Source organism: Cupressus sempervirens, chromosome 1 (assembly GCF_028749045.1).
Source record: "Cupressus sempervirens isolate cs-2001-9-10 chromosome 1, ASM2874904v1, whole genome shotgun sequence".
NCBI classification, from domain to species: Eukaryota; Viridiplantae; Streptophyta; class Pinopsida; order Cupressales; family Cupressaceae; genus Cupressus; species Cupressus sempervirens.
Genome location: NC_143118.1, coordinates 802,132,857 through 802,152,011, shown reverse-complemented (window position 1 = coordinate 802,152,011; position 19,155 = coordinate 802,132,857). Strand labels below are relative to the sequence as shown.

Below are 19,155 nucleotides of genomic sequence, written 5' to 3'. Positions count from 1 at the left end.
TGCTGGTTTAGCTTGCTGTTTTATTGATATGTCATCTTTGGCATAAATAATATTGGTAGAGGTTTTTTATATAGGCTGCAGGGGATAAATAGTCATAAATGCTTTATCCATCAATCAATTTGATATTTTTATCAAGTAAAACATAAGTCCTGGTCATTTTTGCAGGATTCTAAGACATAAATGATTAGTGAGGACAATCATCTATTTTGTACCTACTAAGTCATTTCTTAATGCTAAACAGCTTTTATAAAATGAAGTAGCAGCATTGTTATAACTTGCATGGATACACATGCAAGGTTTATTTTTGGTGTACATGGTAAGTCGTTGAATAAGTGTATTGGGTTATGTACCATATGCATGGAATTTTTGTTATGTTCTGTTGTAAAGTTAGTATTTAGAAATTTATAATATCAGAAAACTGAATTGATTTAGATGGAGTCATTTTACAGTGATTTTTATTTTGTCTCATTGGTTGTTCGTGAACTCTTGCAATATATGTTTCAGGTCCGTGGTTTCGTATCTCAACTATTTCTTATCCTGATATTGCTGATTCAAAATCAGCATGTGAGGAGCTGATAGGTAATGCTCCAAAAGTTTTGATCATTTAATTTTTTTTTATAAGAAAAGCATGAGAAGGCAAGGTTTTGGACCACCAAGGTGGCTCTAGTGATAGGGCTTTTATTTAGTAAAAAAGCAATCCTTACCATATTTGAAATTTTTTTTTAGAACTTAAAGTGAATTTTCTTATTTCATTAATATGTGTGAACAGTGTCTGGCTATTTTAGCTCTTCAGAATCTGAATTGGAAAGATTTCAAGATGCAATCAAGGAGATGTTTGCAGTGCTTTCTTTGCCTGAGCTCAGACGATTAGTTAGCGTGGGACTTCTGAAGGTAAACTAATTTACAATTAGAAAATTATGCTCTCTTCACGTTTCATTTTAAATTTTATGTTTCAATATTTTTCAGAAGCTTTATATTTCTTCCTATGGAAATGAGATTTGAACTTTGAATACATGACCTAGCCAAAGCTAGTTTCATTGTCTGCATTCTCTGAGTTGGAGAGGATGCTGGGAAAGTCTCATGGTAACATGTGTGGTTTAAGCTTTAAGGTCTTTTTAAGTAACGACAATGCCCTAGGATTATTGTAGAGGGGTTGGGATAGGTGAATGACGCCTTATGTGATCAAATATAAAGGTAGTTGATATTGAACAGTCATCGTGGCTGTGTATCATATCAAAAAAGGTCATAAGAATTTCACAATTCACATCTTCATCATCAAACATTAATAAGTTAATAAATTGTGACCCAATCATTTCTTGTTTCTTGGAGTGTGGAGTTTTCTGTTGAAACTTATCTTGGTGACTGGTACATATTTTTAATAAATATGAAATATGCCTTACATTTGAATTTCTTGTTTTGTACAGACGAAGAGTGAAGTCGGCTCAGCTAAAAAGGATGAACTTCTTCAGTTGTTGTTTTCTGCTGCTAACCAGAAAAGAGAGAACTATCTGATGGGTGCTTCAGGTGAGGCTTTATGGCAGCATTTCGCATAGATGTGGAGAGGTCGTTACTCACTTATCCTCTTAATTCTTTATTCATGTCTCAGAGACATTTCCCTTTTAGTTTAGAGGGGTACTTGAGAATGACCTGATGTTCTTGGGACATTGAAGGACATCACGAATCTACTGGGCATATTGATACTCACACCAACCATTGTTGAAAGATATAGCAGTAAAACAGAGAAAACAAAAAGAGGGATATTACTTGTGTTAGCTATGTTGGTCCTCAGTGGATAATGTGCTTTTTGTGCGGTCCCATAAAAACTCTCAACTAGTTAATAGAAAAAAATCAAATAATCATAATTACAATTTACAAAAAAAAATAAAAATAAAATTATAATAACAAACTGTGTTTGTGTTTCACTGTTGCACTCAATTTTGTTTTAGTGGTCAATTTTTAATCTTCACAGTTTTATATTCAATGTTGTAGATATTTCAATATTAGCTCTTTAGAAGGTTAATGATGCTTAACAGTTTGATTATAGAGTTGATAATTTGTGAAATGCTCTTTATAGTTTTTTAAAAATACACACACACATAATTGAACACCCCTTCTTGCCATCTAGTAAATACATCTCTGCACTATCCTGTATTCCCGTATTGGAAACATTGCTTGATGGTTGATCATTTCCTTCAAGCTCATTCTGTTCTTAAGTTCCTTCTTTCCATTAGGTGGTGCTCAATCATTGTATAAGCTCTTTGCCGAAGTAGCTGGACGCTGCATAAAGATATCTGATTTAGCAGGATTTTTGTTGTGGCGAGTCCAGGTGATTAATTTTTCTGTATCTGATTTAGTGCATATCCTTCTTACTATCACATTTCGATAAGATTGAAATGTTCGTTTGCAGAGATTGTTTTTCCTAAATGGAGAGCAAGACCTTTCTGCCTTTTTACTGGTTGATATGGGATTGAAGAAGTATCCAGATTATAGCTGCAACCAAAACCAATGTATCTTTACAAATCGTGCTGATTTGCTTTCATATGAACAGGTATGTGAGGGCATATTTCAATATGCTTTCAGTTTAGTTTAACTTTTGTTTCATGGTCTATTCTTCAAGAAATTAGAAAAGTAATAGACTAAGATTGTGAAAATCTGTAATGTCACTTCTTGTAGATGCTGCAGTTTTTGCCCTAAATCACAATTTCCGACTAGAACAAGAAGTGGAATAGAATTAGTAATGTAATGCACCTAGTTGAGATCATGTTATTAAAATATCTTGGAGAGTGATTTGTTAGGATTAAACCATGGATAGAAATAACAATTACATGCAAATATAACCAATATTAGAAAATAATAGATTAGACAGAAAAGAACACAAAACGCCAAGATTTAACGTGGTTCACTCAAACCCTGGGCTGCATCCACCAAATAGCAAGTCCAATATTTTTACGATTCAGTGATTACAACCTAATTACATCCGTAATCCCTTACAGCTCAATACCACCACAAGAACCAATTTTCGCATCACCTTATGAAACAATCCCTAACCCTAAGCCCTATTATACAAGTATTTTTACCGCTTCAGGGTTATAATTAATAATTACATGTTGGCCCAAAATTCCGATAAAATAGGGCCCAAATTTTTTTTTCTAGGGCGATGCCCCAAACCCCAAAGAATTTATGAAGTATGTACAGTACTTTCCTAATCAGTCACCACAAACTAACAATCTCCCACTTGGGGACTGATTAGGCTCCACACTAAACAACAATCTCCCACTTGGAGACTAATCTTGTAACTATGCTGCTACTCCATGAGTCTCCTACTAGATCAAACCACCCTGGACTCTACTGTTCTTTTATTCATGTTCAGTTTAGAAAACCAACTGAAGCTGAAGAGGAGTTCAACTTCTCCCTTGTTACTACCTTTGTAAACATATCTGTTGGATTGTCATTTGTATGTATCTTGTCCAGCTTTAATTGTCCATCCTCCAAAACTGACCGAATTGAATGGTACCACAATTGTATGTGTTTGGTTTTTGAATGTAGAGCTGAATTCTTTGCAAGATGAATGACACTCTAAACAAATAATTATCCTTCTGAGGGTGTCCCAATTCTTCCAAGAAGAACTGAAGCCGTATCATCTCCTTGGTTGCCTCTGTAGCAGTTACATACTCTGCCTCTATAGTGGATAAAGCATTAACCTTTTGTAACCTAGAAACCCAGCTCACGGTTGCCCTACCAACAGTAAAGACATAACCTGTAGTACTTCGCCTGGTATCAATATCCGCTGCCAAATCTGAGTCAACATAGCCCTGTAAATCAATAGTAGAGCCCCCAAAGTGTAAACACTTATTGGATGTTCCTCTCAGATATCTGAGAATCCATTTAACTACATTCCAATGCTCAATTCTTGGATGACTCGTATACCTGCTAACAACTCCCACTGCATGTGTAATATCTGGCCTGGTACATACCATAGCATACATCAAGCTTCCTACAGCTAAAGCATAGGGTACCTTGGACATGTTATCCTCCTCTTCTTGTGTCTTGGGACACATCTCCTTAGTCAACTTCAAATGACCAGGTAAAGGTGTGCTGACAACTTTAGCATTCTCCATAGATAAACGTTGCAACACCTTCTCAACATAATCAGCCTGAGATAGCGTCAATTTCCTGTTCTTTCTATCTCTGCAAATCTTCATACCAAGGATTTGTTTTACTGCCTGCAAATCCTTCATAGCAAATGCATGTGCTAATTGACGTTTGAGCCCCTTAATATGATCCATGTTAGACCCAGCTACAAGCATATCATCAACATATAAACATAAAATAATGTAGCTGTCATCATCTGACTTCTTAAAATAAACACAATGATCGAAATGACACCTATTGTATCCATGCTCATGCATAAAATTGTCAAATTTTAGATACCATTGCTGAGGTGCTTGCTTCAAGCCATATAAACTTTTCAATTTGCACACTAAGTTCTCCTTACTTTTGACCTCAAATCCCCATGGCTGAGCCATATATATCTCTTCATCCAAATCACTATGAAGGAAGGTTGTTTTAACATCAAGCTGCTCTAAATGCAAATCTTTAGTATCCACAATACTTAATACAGTATAGATAGAAGTCATTTTAACAACAGGAGAAAATATCTCATCAAAATCAATACCCTTTTTCTGTGCAAATCCTTTTACAACTAACTTGGCTTTAAATCTTTTCTTACCTCCATCCTCTTCTTTTAACCTGTAAACCCACTTATTTTGTAAAGCTCTTTTACTTGTAGGCAACTTGCATAAATCCCATGTCTTATTCTTCAGCAAAGAGTCCATTTTATCCTCCTCTTCTCGTGTCTTGTGTGAAAGAAGCGCTAATACTTAATGTTGCATGAACACGTATACGGAGACAATATCGGATGCAGATATGGCCATTTTTTGAGACCTCCAATATGGATATGGCTGTATACAACATAATAAAGAACACACATATATTTAACATAATTTTCTAGGTCGCTAGAGGAGATTTTCATTACTTAAGAAGCAACATAGACAAATACATGCTACATGATTCTGAGTTAATTTAACACTTTACAATATGCAAGAATAGTAGAGTTACATTGGAAGATAACTCAAACAATGGTCTCTGAAAAAGAAAAATATTTCATGTCTGTCTCATTTGATTTTTTTAAAATATCGCATGAATGAAGCTTTTTTTAATTATGTTTGGGAAGATTAGTGTCAAATTCTTAAAATCATCAAGTCACATAGCATTCGGTTCAGTTGGAAAATTAATGTTCTTTGGGCACACATGATGTGTTTCGGGTCTAATTGAATATGTATCCGAATTGGATATGGGGATACACAAACCCGAGGAAGGACAGAGGAGTTTCTAGCTACTATGCTAATATTAGAACATGATTTGGATTGCAGTTTTAATATATAATAATAAATTAAGGCAAGGCATACTTACAATTCTAAACTTACTCGTGGTTTCTCGATCTATGTTTACTTTATTGATAGATTTCTAAATATAACCATAAGCTGTGTAGGATACGACAAACTGAACTGCCTGGCTTTGTTGTGTCTGTTATGATATTTCGGGTTCTTAAAATCTAATGAAATATTGTTAACCATCTGCATACTTATGGAAACACACACCCGAGGAGGACAGAGGAGTTTCTAGCTACTATGCTAATATGAGAACATGATTTGGATTGCAATTTTAATATATAATAATAAATTAAGTAAAGGCATACTTACAATTCTAAACTTACATGTGGTTTCTCGATCTATGTTTACTTTATTGATAGATTTCTAAATATAACCATAAGCTGTGTACGATACGACGAACTGAACTGCCTGGCTTTGTTGTGTCTGTTATAATATTGTGGGTTCTTAAAATCTAATGAAATATTGTTAACCATCTGCATACTTATGGAAACAACTTTTATATAAATTTTTAATCATGCTGAGGTTTGAATGCATGTATGATTGTTTTGAATAGGGTTAAATTTGAAATTATTAAGTATGTTTACTTATAATGTAGTTTTCTGCAGGCTCTAGTGGTAGCTCAAATAATGGATGTGGCTCTTGAAGCTAATGACATGTCCAAGGTCACAAAATGTATGGGAATATCAAGCACTTACCTTGATAGGCTGAAAATGGACAAGAATGTGCAGACTGGATTCCGCTCCATCTTCCATGATCGCTTCTCAGCAGCGTGGGTTCACACTAAGATCCTTACATTAGGTGTTTCAGTCCTTGAGCGTGAACGCAGGTTTAGTTTTGAAGACCAGCTGTAAAAAATGTGTTCTGTTTCAGAATATTTCAAGTCAGAGCTAAATTCTTGCTAAACTATGTGACAGGTATGAGGAAGCAATTGAATTACTCAAGAGCCTTTTAAGTAGAAGCTGCTGTCCCGGACAACGAGGCTATTGGACTCTCAGATTATCGGTAGATTTGGAGCATATGGGGCAGATAGAGGAAAGTCTGGAAGTGGCAGAAAAAGCTATTGGTGATACCTGGATTCGAGCAGGTGATCGAATGGCACTTCAAAGACGCATCCTACGGTTAGGCAAGCCACCTAGAAGATGGAAGAAACCATTATTTGCAAATGTTGTTGGCAGAAAAATCAAAGAGGTAACTTGGATGGTCACTGCAGTTTGATGACTTGGGAAATTAAAAAGTTTTTTGTTGTTTTCAACTTCAAGTAGACCATGGAACTGAAATCTTGGTGTTTTTGTGCTGGTTAAGCTATTAATTTATTTACTGGGAATGGAAAATAGTGTTTTTAAAATCTACATCAGTTACGAGCATATTTTAGTACATCTGGCATGCAAAACACATAATTATTAAAGCATTCAATCTATGTATTGATGCTCCAGGGAAGCTTGATTTAAAGATTTGCAAGTTTCTGATAATAAGTATAAATTTCATTCACCTGACTGGTGGAGCAGTTGGGAATATCATTATTAGTTATTAAGTATGCAAGAGTTATATAATTATAAAGAATCCGTCATAAAACTATGCCTCTGCTACCCTTTGAGGAAACACTAGGATTGGTAGATTTTTGACTACCTACATAGCAACACTAGATACCAGAAATAATTTTTTGTCACTTCATCTATCGGTTTTATTTACCTGTGAATGGGAAATACTGATTTTAAAATCTACAAAAAAAACAAGCACACAATGATACATCTAAGATGCAAAACAAATAATTGATTAAATCATTAAAGTATGCAAGCTATGCCATGATATAGAAGAGAAGTTTGATCTAAACTTTTAGCAACATTCAAATATAAGGGTAGATGGCACACCTATGATCTATGTCTTAGTGTTTGCCAAATATTAACCATTAAGTTTCAAATTTGGCAAACATCATTGCGATTTCAAAATAATGTTTAGATTCACATAATATTCTTTTTTCATGATTTCACCAGCAAGCCTTGATTATGTCGTGTTCCTGCTCTGTTCAGAAATCCCTGTATATATATAAAGTTTGATCTAAACTTTTAGCAACATTCAAATATAAGGGTAGATGGCACACCTGTGATCTATGTCTTAGGGTTCGCCAAATATTAACCATTAAGTTTCAAATTTGCAAACATGACTGAGATTTCAAAATAATGTTTAGATTCACATAATATTCCTTTTTCATGATTTCACCAGCAAGCCTTGATTATGTTGTGTTCCTGCTCTGTTCAGAAATCCCTGTATATATATATATATATATATATAAATAATGTTTATATTCACATAATATTCTTTTTTCATGATTTCACCAGGGAGCCTTGATTATGTCGTGTTCCTGCTCTGTTCAGAAATCCCTGATATATATACACACTTTCTGGTAACCCTCACATCTTGGTGTAAAAACTAGCCAGAACAGCAGATTTGTTTTTAATACTTTGGTACAGCAATAAAAAGAAATCCTGCTGTAGTGTAGTTACTAATATTTGTAGTGGTTAAAAGACAATACCATAGGTAAGTTGAAACCAAAACACCATGATCATAATTAAAGAACATCTGATGACATATGAGAGCTTGAGTTCTCACATCTTTCAACTAGTTACTTGGTTCATGTGCTTAATGCAGGGGTGCAACTAACTGAAGAAAGTGGACCAAGTCTATTGAGGAGATAAGATAATTTATTAATGTCCAAAGTAAGACCAACAAGTGGGTCCAAGGGACTGCAACAGCCTGGCTAAGGAAAAGCCAACAGCAGGAGCACCAATTGGAGAGTGTTTCTGTTATTACAATGTCAAGGTCAGAATATGGGAGGAGAAAATAGAATTTGAGTTTCTATTAGAAGATGATGTATACAGCTCGCATCATATTTGCAATCAGACAACTAGGGGTCCATCTTCATTCCCAAAATTTATATTGGATTAAAGTGAGATTCCCACAAATCTATGAATCGAGTTGGCAGATTTAGATGCTCATCATGTCTAGGCCATTAGCGACAAATTAGTCCAGTTGGAATCGGGTAGTTCTTGACATATATCACCTAGGTGGCCTTGGTGAACAATCAGCTAACCCATGCTTGAATGAGTAGCTCTTGTATCGATCAGCTCCATGCTACTAGTAAGAATTGACTAACCATCGATACAATGCTTAGCTCATGGCATTTGTTGTTTGTACGCTATTTGTAACAATGGCCAAATTGTTCTTGTACAATAAGGATAGCTTTGGACGCTCCTCGCCTCAATGCTATTGGTGGAGGTTGGCTAATCTTGAAGATATAGCAGATAGCTCTTACCTATATCACTTGTACAATACAAATGATAGCTAGTTAATTGCTTTTGTATCATTTTTGGTTTAGATTTTGGTTTGGTCATCTATTAGCTAGGTATCCTAATAGAGTTTTAGCTGCAATATTGTTAGGATTGGTGTATCATGAATAATTTCCAACTTCAGTTCTTAGTGCTCCTACCAAAGGGCCATAGATTTTGGTTTGATCATCTATTAGCTAGGTATCCTAATAGAGTTTTAGCTGCAATATTGTTAGGATTGGTGTATCATGAACAATTTCCAACTTCAGTTCTTAGTGCTCCTACCAAAGGGCCAAGGGGTGTTTGGGCCTATATGTAATTTTCCCTTTTCTAGGCTATTAAATTTTGATGTGTTGTTAGCCTATTTTTCTTTGGTCTTGTGGGCTAACAGAGATTTCACAGTGATCAGAGTGAGTTTTGGCATAGGCAGTTCTAGTTTCTGGCCAATCAGGGTTGCTTCAACAATAGTAAGTCAGCAAGGTTCATTATTCTTGGCATTCTAGTGTTGGATTGGGAGCTTTTGGCCGAGACCTTTCCAATGAGCTATCGCACATGATTATCCAAGTCAATCTGATCCGAATATTTAATGCCGGAAGATTAAATGGTTTATTAAAAAAGTGACTGTTAAACTTAAGTGCATAATATTATGTCACTTTTTTTTTATTGGTAATGGGCTGAAGCGATTTTAACATTGGGCTCGAGTAGACTTGAAGCTAAGACTTCCCAAATGAGAGGCTCACAACTTACAATTGTGTCACGGGGTGCTCTGCATTATATGTCACTTTATTATAATAAGATCACTTTATCCAATTAATTGGAAAAAAGGATAGTTTAAGGGAAATAAAGAAACAGAGAAAGGAATGGGAAGAGTCACTAGGTTGTGTTTAAAGGAAGAAAGAGAGCTCATTTGCAACATGCTTGGATTATATTTTGATTTCATCTCTTGGAGTATTTGGAAACTCAACTTTCATCCAATTTGAGGGCAAAAACCCTTAAACTTGAAGGCAGTGGATGGAAACCCATTGTCTGCTGGAGTTATCACATGGGTATGTTACTTGTGCTTGAAGTCTTTATTTCATATTATCCAATCTGACTATAGTTTTTTGTGTTTACAATTGGATCTTGTTATTGTACTGCTGAAGATTGAAATGCAATAATATTTTGAGACTATTTTTATCTGGTTATTGTCTGGTATTTTGCTGGACCATTTGAAAACATTTTGCATGAATTATCTGTTTAAACCTCTGAGATATCTATTGCAGGGAAATATCCATTAGGGACATTACAATGGTATCAGAGCTGGTTTTCCTGCCAGTCTGAAGTTTTATGAGAGATAAATTTACAAAAATTTCGGTTATCAGAATTTTCAATATGCTGGCTGAGTCTATTGCATTTAGAATATTGAAAGAAAAGCAAGTTTATTGATACCTGAATATTTTAGACTTTGTTGGCGCAAAGCTTATAACAGGAAATGATATTCAGGATTTAAAAGTTGAAAAAACTCATATTAGAACAATTGAGGAGCTGCTTCCCAAATAGCCGAGAATACAATGTTTGGTGCTTTTCGATTTCTATATTGTGGGGACTGCAGGATTTAAAGGAAGCACATTGTTTCATAGACTCTTGAAATATTTTAACACCAAAAATAATTATTTGAAGGAAATTGTGAGCTATGTTTTATCAAAGACTTCATCTTTTGAATTAATAATTCATTGAAGGCTTTAATAGTTAAAATGGATTGATGTGGCCCATCTTATTTCCCGAAGACTAGTAAAACTGTTAGATTATTGTGCCATAAGGAGTAAAGTATCGGGTTTATTTGTTGTGATGTTTTAAGAGGTAAGGAGGAATACAAACTATTAAGGGAAATTGTTGTGAGTGAATGTGGCAATGTTTCAAATAGTGTCCCTAAAAGAAAGAAGCTGAGCTTTTGGAGTATTTCGATGATTGGAAAAATTAGCTTGTGAAAAGGTTTGCATATTGTTCATAAGAGGCTATTTGTGTATTCATTCTAGAAATATTAATTTTGAAACTCATTTTTGAAATTTACTTGTGTGCAATGGAATATATAATATATTTCATCTTGAAGCCAGTATATTGGGAGAAGTTTGAGTGCCAATGTTATTGCTTCTTCAACCTGGGACCTGAATATTTGCATTGGAGACTAATAAGTTCTCTGTGTAGTTTTATGGGTTGTAATGTCTACTCAGTCTAAACACTATTTGGGCATTATGTGGTTGGATGTCGACACTTGCAGTTACCGAAGATCAAACTACATTGCAAGGAAAAGTAACACTGCTATTGTGTGTCTTTCCCACGTTCATGGTATCATAATTGTACAGTTGGATGTTGGGAGTTCCATTTGGAATCATGTTGGCCATTTAAAACCGTATCTGAAAAACTGTCATTGGAAGTAACTGAGACCATGTTGGATTTGGTTGAAGGATATTTGATAGCAAAATATGAAAAACTACAGGCTAGAGTTTTCTTCAAACTGTGAGATTTTTGGCAGTGATTATGGGCAGCATTGAAGCTGTATGAAGACCTAGTAGTCACATGAAGGAATTCATCTTGGTAAGAACCATTTGATTTTTTCTGCAAATTTCTAATCTCTGAATCAGACTTTTGGTTCAGTCTTTAAATGCTGAGAATGGTCTTCAATGTTCTGAATATTTGTTGAAGATAACACTTATCTTGATGCAGATTCAATAATGAATAATATACCTTCGACTGTGAGGGAGTATCTCTGATATGATTCGCAGGATATAGATGCTTAGAGGAGCAGACTTTGTTGTAACTGTGTGTCCTGAATCTGCATTGATAACCTCCTATATATCCTTCTTGAAGGGTATGTCCCTCAAAGGGACATAACCCTTCCTAAACTTGCACTAAGTAAACTCCTCCTAATTCGGCGATTTGGGAAGACATAACTAATAACACTTAACTAACTATTTGTTAGTTTAGTTAAGCATTGTATTGTTGCAATCCTGTATATATATATATATATATATATATATATATAATGCCAATTTAGAGATATATCATAATGAGAAGAGGAAGTGCGGTCTGTACTATCAGACCTATAGGTGATCAGGTTAATATTCTTAACACTCCCTCTTAACTTGATAATCCTACAGAGAGGTATTATATCTAGCAACACCAATGCAGATGAACAAGCAAGAATTAATACTCTATATCTGTTTGATTCTTCTTAGTATGTGGTATCATAGAACACATGATACAAAGTCATATTACTAAGCTTGTGATATGACAAATCACTGCTACTAGTGATATTATACAGGATAAATTTGAAGAGTAATCTCTTCATTTATCCAAGTTGTGATTCCATAGAAACTGGTATTTCTATATCATAACAAGATCCTGAGTTTTAAGATTTACCTGAATACGGGATACACCTGGAGAATACTAAGATTCTTCCTTTATCCAATTTGTGACTTATGAACATAGCAATGTCAACATCACAATATGATCTAAAACTCATCTAGATCTTCTAGTAAAATTTACTGTTTAGTACATTATCTAAGAGATCGTCATCTCTCATAATGCCTTTTATACAAGTGTTCATTATTTCAGAGATCGTCACCTCTTTAAATAATGAATACACATGGTGGAGCCCATAACAATCAATAGCTTGACAAAATAAAAAATTATTTTATTAATAATCAAAAGAGTACAAATGGATTACAACTCAACCATACCAAGTCTCCTCCTGAAATGTTCTATCTTTACTCTAGATAGAGGAATACACATGGTGGAGCCCATAACAATCAATAGCTTGACAAAATAAAAAATTATTTTAGTAATAATCAAAAGAGTACAAATGGATTACAACTCAACCATACCAAGTCTCCTCCTGAAATGTTCTATCTTTACTCTAGATAGAGGTTTGGTGAGTATGTCGGCTGTTTGATTTGTAGTGCAAATGTATTCCAATTTTATAGAATTCTTGTCTACCATATCTCTTACATAATGGTAAGGAATTTCAATATGCTTGGACCTGTCATGAAAAAGGGGATTCACTGAGAGTTTGATGGGACTCTGAATATCGCAATGAATAATCGTGGGATTCATAGCTTGCCCAAATAATCCCACTAGTAACTTCCTTAGCTAGACTGCTTCTCGAGAGGCCATAGCTGCTGCAATGTATTCGGCTTCTGTGGAACTCTGTGCTACTGAAGATTGCTTTCTGCATATCTAAGATATCATAGCTGATCTAAACTGAAACAATATCCCGAAGTACTTTTCCTATCTTTAACACTTCCACCCAATCTGAATCAATGAATCCATGTAAGTCTAAAGCAACTTTCTCATATTTGAGTCCATAATTAAGAGTACCTTGTAGGTATCTCATAATGTGTTTAACTGCAACTAGGTGAATCTCCTTTGGTTCACACATAAATTGACTTAAGGCATTGACTGCATAGCAAATATCCAGTCTTGTATTTACTAAGTATATAAGGGACACAATCATCTGTCTATAGAGAGTAGAATCTATGGAAGGTGATTCTGCTGCTGCTTCCTTAAGTTTATGTAGATTAGTCTCGATTGGAGAAGACATAGGTTTACAATTCCACATTCCAAATCTCTTCAAAATGTCTGATGTATACTTTCCTTGATTAAGTATGATACTATTAAATTTTGTCGTACTTCTAGTCCTAGGAAGTAATGAAGGAGTTCCAAATCTTTCATTTCAAATTCTCTAGTTAGATCTTTCTTGCACTGATCTATGAGATGATCATCACCTGTTATTAGTAAATCATCGACATACAATATCAAAATTACCATATCATCTTTATCTCTTTTATAATATAAATTTGGATCAGCTTCATTCTTGGAGAATCCTAAGCTAGTGAGATACTTATCAATTCTTTCATGCTAGGCCCTGGGAGCCTGTTTAAGCCCATAGAGAGCTTTCTTGAGCCTGCAAACAAAAGCGTTAGGATCATGAGTTTCAAATCCTTCAGGTTGTTCTAGATATACTTCTTCTGAAATCTTTCCATTGAGGAATGCTGTTTTCACATCCATCTGATGTACCTTCCATCCCTTTGATGCAGCAATTGCTAAGATTGCTCTTACGGAGGTATATTTGGCAACAGGAGTAAAGGTTTCTTCGTAATCAATCCCTTCTTTCTGAGAAAATTCTCTGACTACAAATTTGGCTTTATACTTCTCAATACTACCATCAACAACATGCTTTATTTTAAATATCCACTTGGAAGAAACAACATATTTTCCTTTAGGTCTTGGATCAATTTCCCAAACATCATTTTTCATGACAGATTGGTATTCTTCTATCACAACTTCTTTCCAAGCTGTATGTTTAATAGCATCAGAGGGATTGGTTGGCTCTGTTTTGGATAAATCACTCATGTTTGTTGTATAACTAGAGAATCTTTTAGGTCTTTTGCTTTCTTTGACTGTTCTAGAAGGTGCAACAATGTCTTGAGCTGCTTCAATTGTTTTAATGACCCAAAGTGGTCTTTTCTTTGAATTTTCTTCAAAGTTCATATTTTGAATTTCATCTTTAATTTCTTTCAAGTTCTCCCTTTGGGACCCAGATTCACTATTTCTCTCAGAACTAGATAAAGGAGAAGGTTCATCAGAACTTATGGCTCTTTTGAATGCAAGATCTTCTTCAAAGAACATCTTTGCTAAGTTCAATATTTTTCTGTCCAGGAATGAAAATCCTATATGCTTTAGATGTTTCACTATACCCTATAAAAATACCTTTCCTCCCAGAGGGTTCTAACTTGGTTCTTTTTTCTTTTGGAACATGGATATATACAGGACACCCGAAAATTCTAAGATGACTTATATTGGGTTTTACTTTAGTAAATACTTCTTCAGGGGTTTTATCTTTAAGATAGGAGCGAGGGTTTTTGTTTTTAATATATACAACAATACAATAGGCTTCTGCCCAAAGATAATATTCTAGATTTTGGTCAAAAATCATAGCTCTAGCAACTTCTATAATAATCCAATTCTTTCTTTTTGCTACCTCGTTTTGCTCTGGGTTATAAGGAACAATGTACTCCCTCTTAATCCCTGATTCTTTACAAAACCTTTTAAACAAATCTGAGGTATATTCTCCTCCATTATCAGTTCTAATGATTTTAATTTTATGCCCTGAAAAGTTTTCAGTTAATGTTTTGAATTCTTTAAACTTTTGTAGGATTTCTTTTGATTCTTGCCTTTTAAAAAATAAATCCATGTTTTCCTAGAGAAGTCATTTATGAACAAGATATAATACTAGAATCCTCCAAGAGAAGGAATAGACATGGGTCCACATAAATCTGAATGAATTAATTCTAGTACATTATTTGTTTTCCTAGTACCATCATGAAAGGGACTTCGGGTGTTCTTACCCAGAGGACACCCTTTGCAAATACTAGTGTGGTCTTTATTTAATTTGGGTAATCTAGTAACCATCTTCTCCATAGTTGATTAAGTTTTGAAATTTAGATGCCCTAATCTTCTGTGCCATATTTCATTTGTATCCGCATCTTCGTGGACTAGGGCTTGAATGGATTGACTAGATTTTGTATTCAATTTATACAAATGTCCTTTTCTTTGACCAATTAACTTTGCTTTCTTGATGGAGGAGTTCTTAGCCCAAGTTAATACTTTGCCATCCATGAATGCAACATTGTGTCCATCATCTTCAAGTGCTGTAATTGAGATTAGGTTTCTTTTAATTCTTGGTACATAGAGTACACCTTTAAGAACAAGAGTATTTTTTGATTTTTGTTTCAAAGTACAATTTCCAATTCCTTCAATGGAGTGTGTTGAGTTATCACCAATGGTAACTTCACCATTAACCTTCTTTGATAAAGAATCTAGAGTTCCTTTGCATCCTGTTATACGTCTAGAAAATCCACTATTAATTACCCATGCTTTATTTGAAATTTCATTTGATAGAGAGGAATACAAAACACGGTTCTCAAGACCATAAGTGTCTTCTTCTCTAATAACATTTGTACAATTTGTTTGTTGTTTGAAATTTTCAGGACAGTTAGATCTATAGTGTCCAAATTTTTCACATTTGAAACGCTTTATTTTAGATAGATCTTTTTTGGGTTTTCCATTTTTTTGATTTCCCTTTTTCTTTTTGAAATGCTTCTTCTTGCCCTTATATGAGTTTGTATTAAGAATGTGAAGTTCTTCATCTTCTGCTTTTGGTTTCCCTCCTTTCTCAAGTTTTCTAGATTTCTCTTGAAAACAATTGTTCTTGAGTTTGTTAAAGTCCGAAAGATTATCTCTGGGACTTATTCCTTGTGCAAATGTCTCCCATGAATTTGGCAATCCATCTATAGCCATAAGTGTTAATTTTGTGTCACTAATGGTGGTTCCTATGCTTGATAGTTCATCTCTAATGCCGACAACTCTTAAGAAGTAAGAATTTATCGATTCCCCTTTCTTTATTTGAATGTGATTTAGTTGTTTTTTTAATGCGAGAACTCTAGTTGCATTGTTTACTTCATATGCATTTCGTAATGCATTCATCATATCAAAGGAAGTTTGATGTTTTGTAAGCATAAGTACGATATCATTTTTTACTCCATCCAAGATGATTTGAACGGCTTTTCTATTTCCTTTGCTCTAGATTGATTTGTGAGGTTCAACTGGAGTTTGTTTGGATGCTCCATCAACAAATTGTTTTACATCGTTCTCTTCAAGAATCATCATGATTCTGAATTTCTAGGCCTCAAAATGTTCCTTTCCATCAAACCTATCCTCGGGTCTAATTGTGTATGCCATAGAAGATAGGAGATTGTTGCTTGATGTATAAAAAGTCTGATTACTGAATTTTTTTTGCAGAGCCTAGGTTCAATAACCTTGCTTTGATACCATGTAAATTTTTCTGCAAATTTCTCATCTCTGAATCAGACTTTTGGTTCAGTCTTTAAATGCTGAGAATGGTCTTCAATGTTCTGAATATTTGTTGAAGATAACACTTATCTTGATGCAGATCCAATAATGAATAATATACCTTTGACTGCGAGGGAGTATCTCTGATATGATTCTCAGGATATAGATGCTTAGAGGAGCAGACTTTGTTGTAACTGTGTGTCCTGAATCTGCATCGATAACCTCCTATATATCCTTCCTGAAGGGTATGTCCCTCAAAGGGACATAACCTTTCCTAAACTTGCACTAACTAAACTCCTCCTAAGTCGGTGATTTGGGAAGACATAACTAATAACACTTAATTAACTATTTGTTAGTTTAGTTGAGCATTATACTGTTGCAATCCTGAGAAGTCGCTGGCCCCTAGAGTTATATATATATAATGCCAGTTTAGAGATATATCATAGTGAAAAGAGGAAGTATGGTCTGTACTATCAGACCTGTTGGTGATCAGGTTAATATTCTTAACATGACTTGCTAAAGTCGTGCGTATTGCAAATGAGATTCAGTAGTTGGAATGCAATATTAGCATGAGTTTTTACGGCTTTACTTGCATTTACCAGTAAACTCTCCACATGCTAAGTGGAAGGCAGGTTGTGTGAGTTATGAATGGTGATATTTTTTCTGGGAATTTGGTACCAATTTTGAGAACCAAATTAAATTAATCCTGGTCTGTAGATGTAATTTTGGAAGATTGTTTGGCAACATAATTGTTGTTCTTTGCAATTCCCAATGATTCAGGTATGTTCGATGCTGGGTTTGATCAATTTTTGCCATAGCATGGGACCTCAAGGATAAATGGTACTGATGGTATTAATTGCAACAAATTTTTGAGGCATGTGGCTTCATCGTTCTAACAACTATTAAGGAAGAACTGTTTTAGGTGCAAAGTTTTAATTATCAATTTCTTTGAAATTTTGGTATTTTGTATTTCTCAAATAATTTCCATATCAAACTGTTGTTTCCTTAATTTCTGATGTTGTAAATCAGCAAGCTGGAACTTTATGCAAAATCAATAGTTAAAGTACGGTCCTTTGCAAACATCAAGTACAAAATTAAATCTTATTTCGGGAATGTCACATGAAGGAATTTATTAGATTTAATCCTCAAGGTAGCTGATATATTTCCTGTAACTGTGAAATTAAAGAATGATTGGTACTTTATTGTTTGCAAATTCTGATATGAGGATTACTTGTGTTCATTGAAACTTTAGTGAGCCTTGAAAACAAATCTGAAACTGAACATTTAACATTGCAAACATACTGTTTGACAAAACACTTGGAAGGGAAAGTGAGACATGGCTGTCATCTGTCAGTGCCAGTGGTATCATGGGAAAATTGCAAAGTATAAAAGGATCATGAAGGATTTTGGTCAAGCTCAGCGATAGCTAACCCGGAATTTACAGCAAGATAGAAGGGACAAAGTACTCAACATGCTAGATGAATATGATACTCTTCCTATGCATGTCAAAAAAGATTTACTATTTATTGATTACATGGACTTTTATCAAAGGCTACAAAACAAGAATATCGTGGCGAAGAAATAATACCGTAAGATAGCTCATGCTCTACTTGCACAAGGAGTTTTCAAAGAGTTGTACGAGGGGTTTAGTAACAGTCAATAATCAGCCTACAGGTTACAGTTTCGCTGGAGAAAGAACCAACTACTAGTGATTTGCAGTCTCCACATGATGATGGGAAAGATGTTAAAGATTACACAGGTTTATTGATAGGTATGGTGGAGGTATCCTACAAGGCTGCCTACATTAGTGCACTTGATGATAGGCCACACAAAAAAGTGTTCAAATCAGCCTATGATGATGGCTCCACATCTTATGTGAGTGATGATGCTTACTTTGATCTAGGTTTAATGGTTCCTACATATTCTGTGAATTCTTTTTGGGATGGATCTACTGTTGACCTTAGCATTGATTCCACTTCCTCTATACAATTGGGCATGAAAGAATCAATTGAAAGTTACTGCATATGAAATTGTTGTAGCTTTGTCGCATTTAGATGACATATATGGGATGGTTGAAAAGCATCTTTGGAGGGAACAATTACAGAGGAGGCAAAAAGGATTCAGAGAGGAGTTGTTACATGTAGGTGATTAAGGAAGGGGTGAAAACAATGAAATCCATCTATCTACATCTTTTTTCAGATTGTGATCATCCCCTCAATCTTGTAGAGTTTTATTTAGAGGCATTAAGGAATAAGTACACACCCTTACCTCCGAGCCCTTGTATACCAAGGACACTCTGGAGGCTACCTTAGTAGCATTTCATTAAGTTGAAAACCAAATTGTTGAGCTTAATCATAAATTAAATCTGTCATGCTCTACTTTAGCTTAACATTTAGAAGTAATAGTTGAGAAGGTTGTCAGTGATGATAGCGCGAGGGTTGATGTAACATACACTTTTCCTGGGTCATAATTAACAACTAACATATCAA

The 19,155-nt window shown here is 34.7% G+C and overlaps 1 protein-coding gene across 3 annotated transcripts in view; it reads left to right on the top strand.

Moving 5' to 3' along the window:
- Positions 1–19,155, top strand: part of LOC149580306 (zinc ion binding/nucleic acid binding/hydrolase) — a 155,450-nt gene that overhangs the window by 60,434 nt on the left and 75,861 nt on the right. For 2 of the 3 annotated variants that reach the window (XM_089790281.1, XM_089790284.1), the window contains 7 exons: positions 505–579; positions 770–891; positions 1,425–1,524; positions 2,232–2,326; positions 2,408–2,548; positions 6,059–6,279; positions 6,368–6,641. In XM_089790281.1, coding sequence (XP_089646407.1) covers positions 505–579; positions 770–891; positions 1,425–1,524; positions 2,232–2,326; positions 2,408–2,548; positions 6,059–6,279; positions 6,368–6,641 — 1,028 coding nt within the window. Of the gene's footprint in view, positions 1–504; positions 580–769; positions 892–1,424; positions 1,525–2,231; positions 2,327–2,407; positions 2,549–6,058; positions 6,280–6,367; positions 6,642–10,038; positions 10,508–19,155 lie in introns of those variants that run through there. The other variant, XM_089790286.1, reaches the window with a different exon arrangement.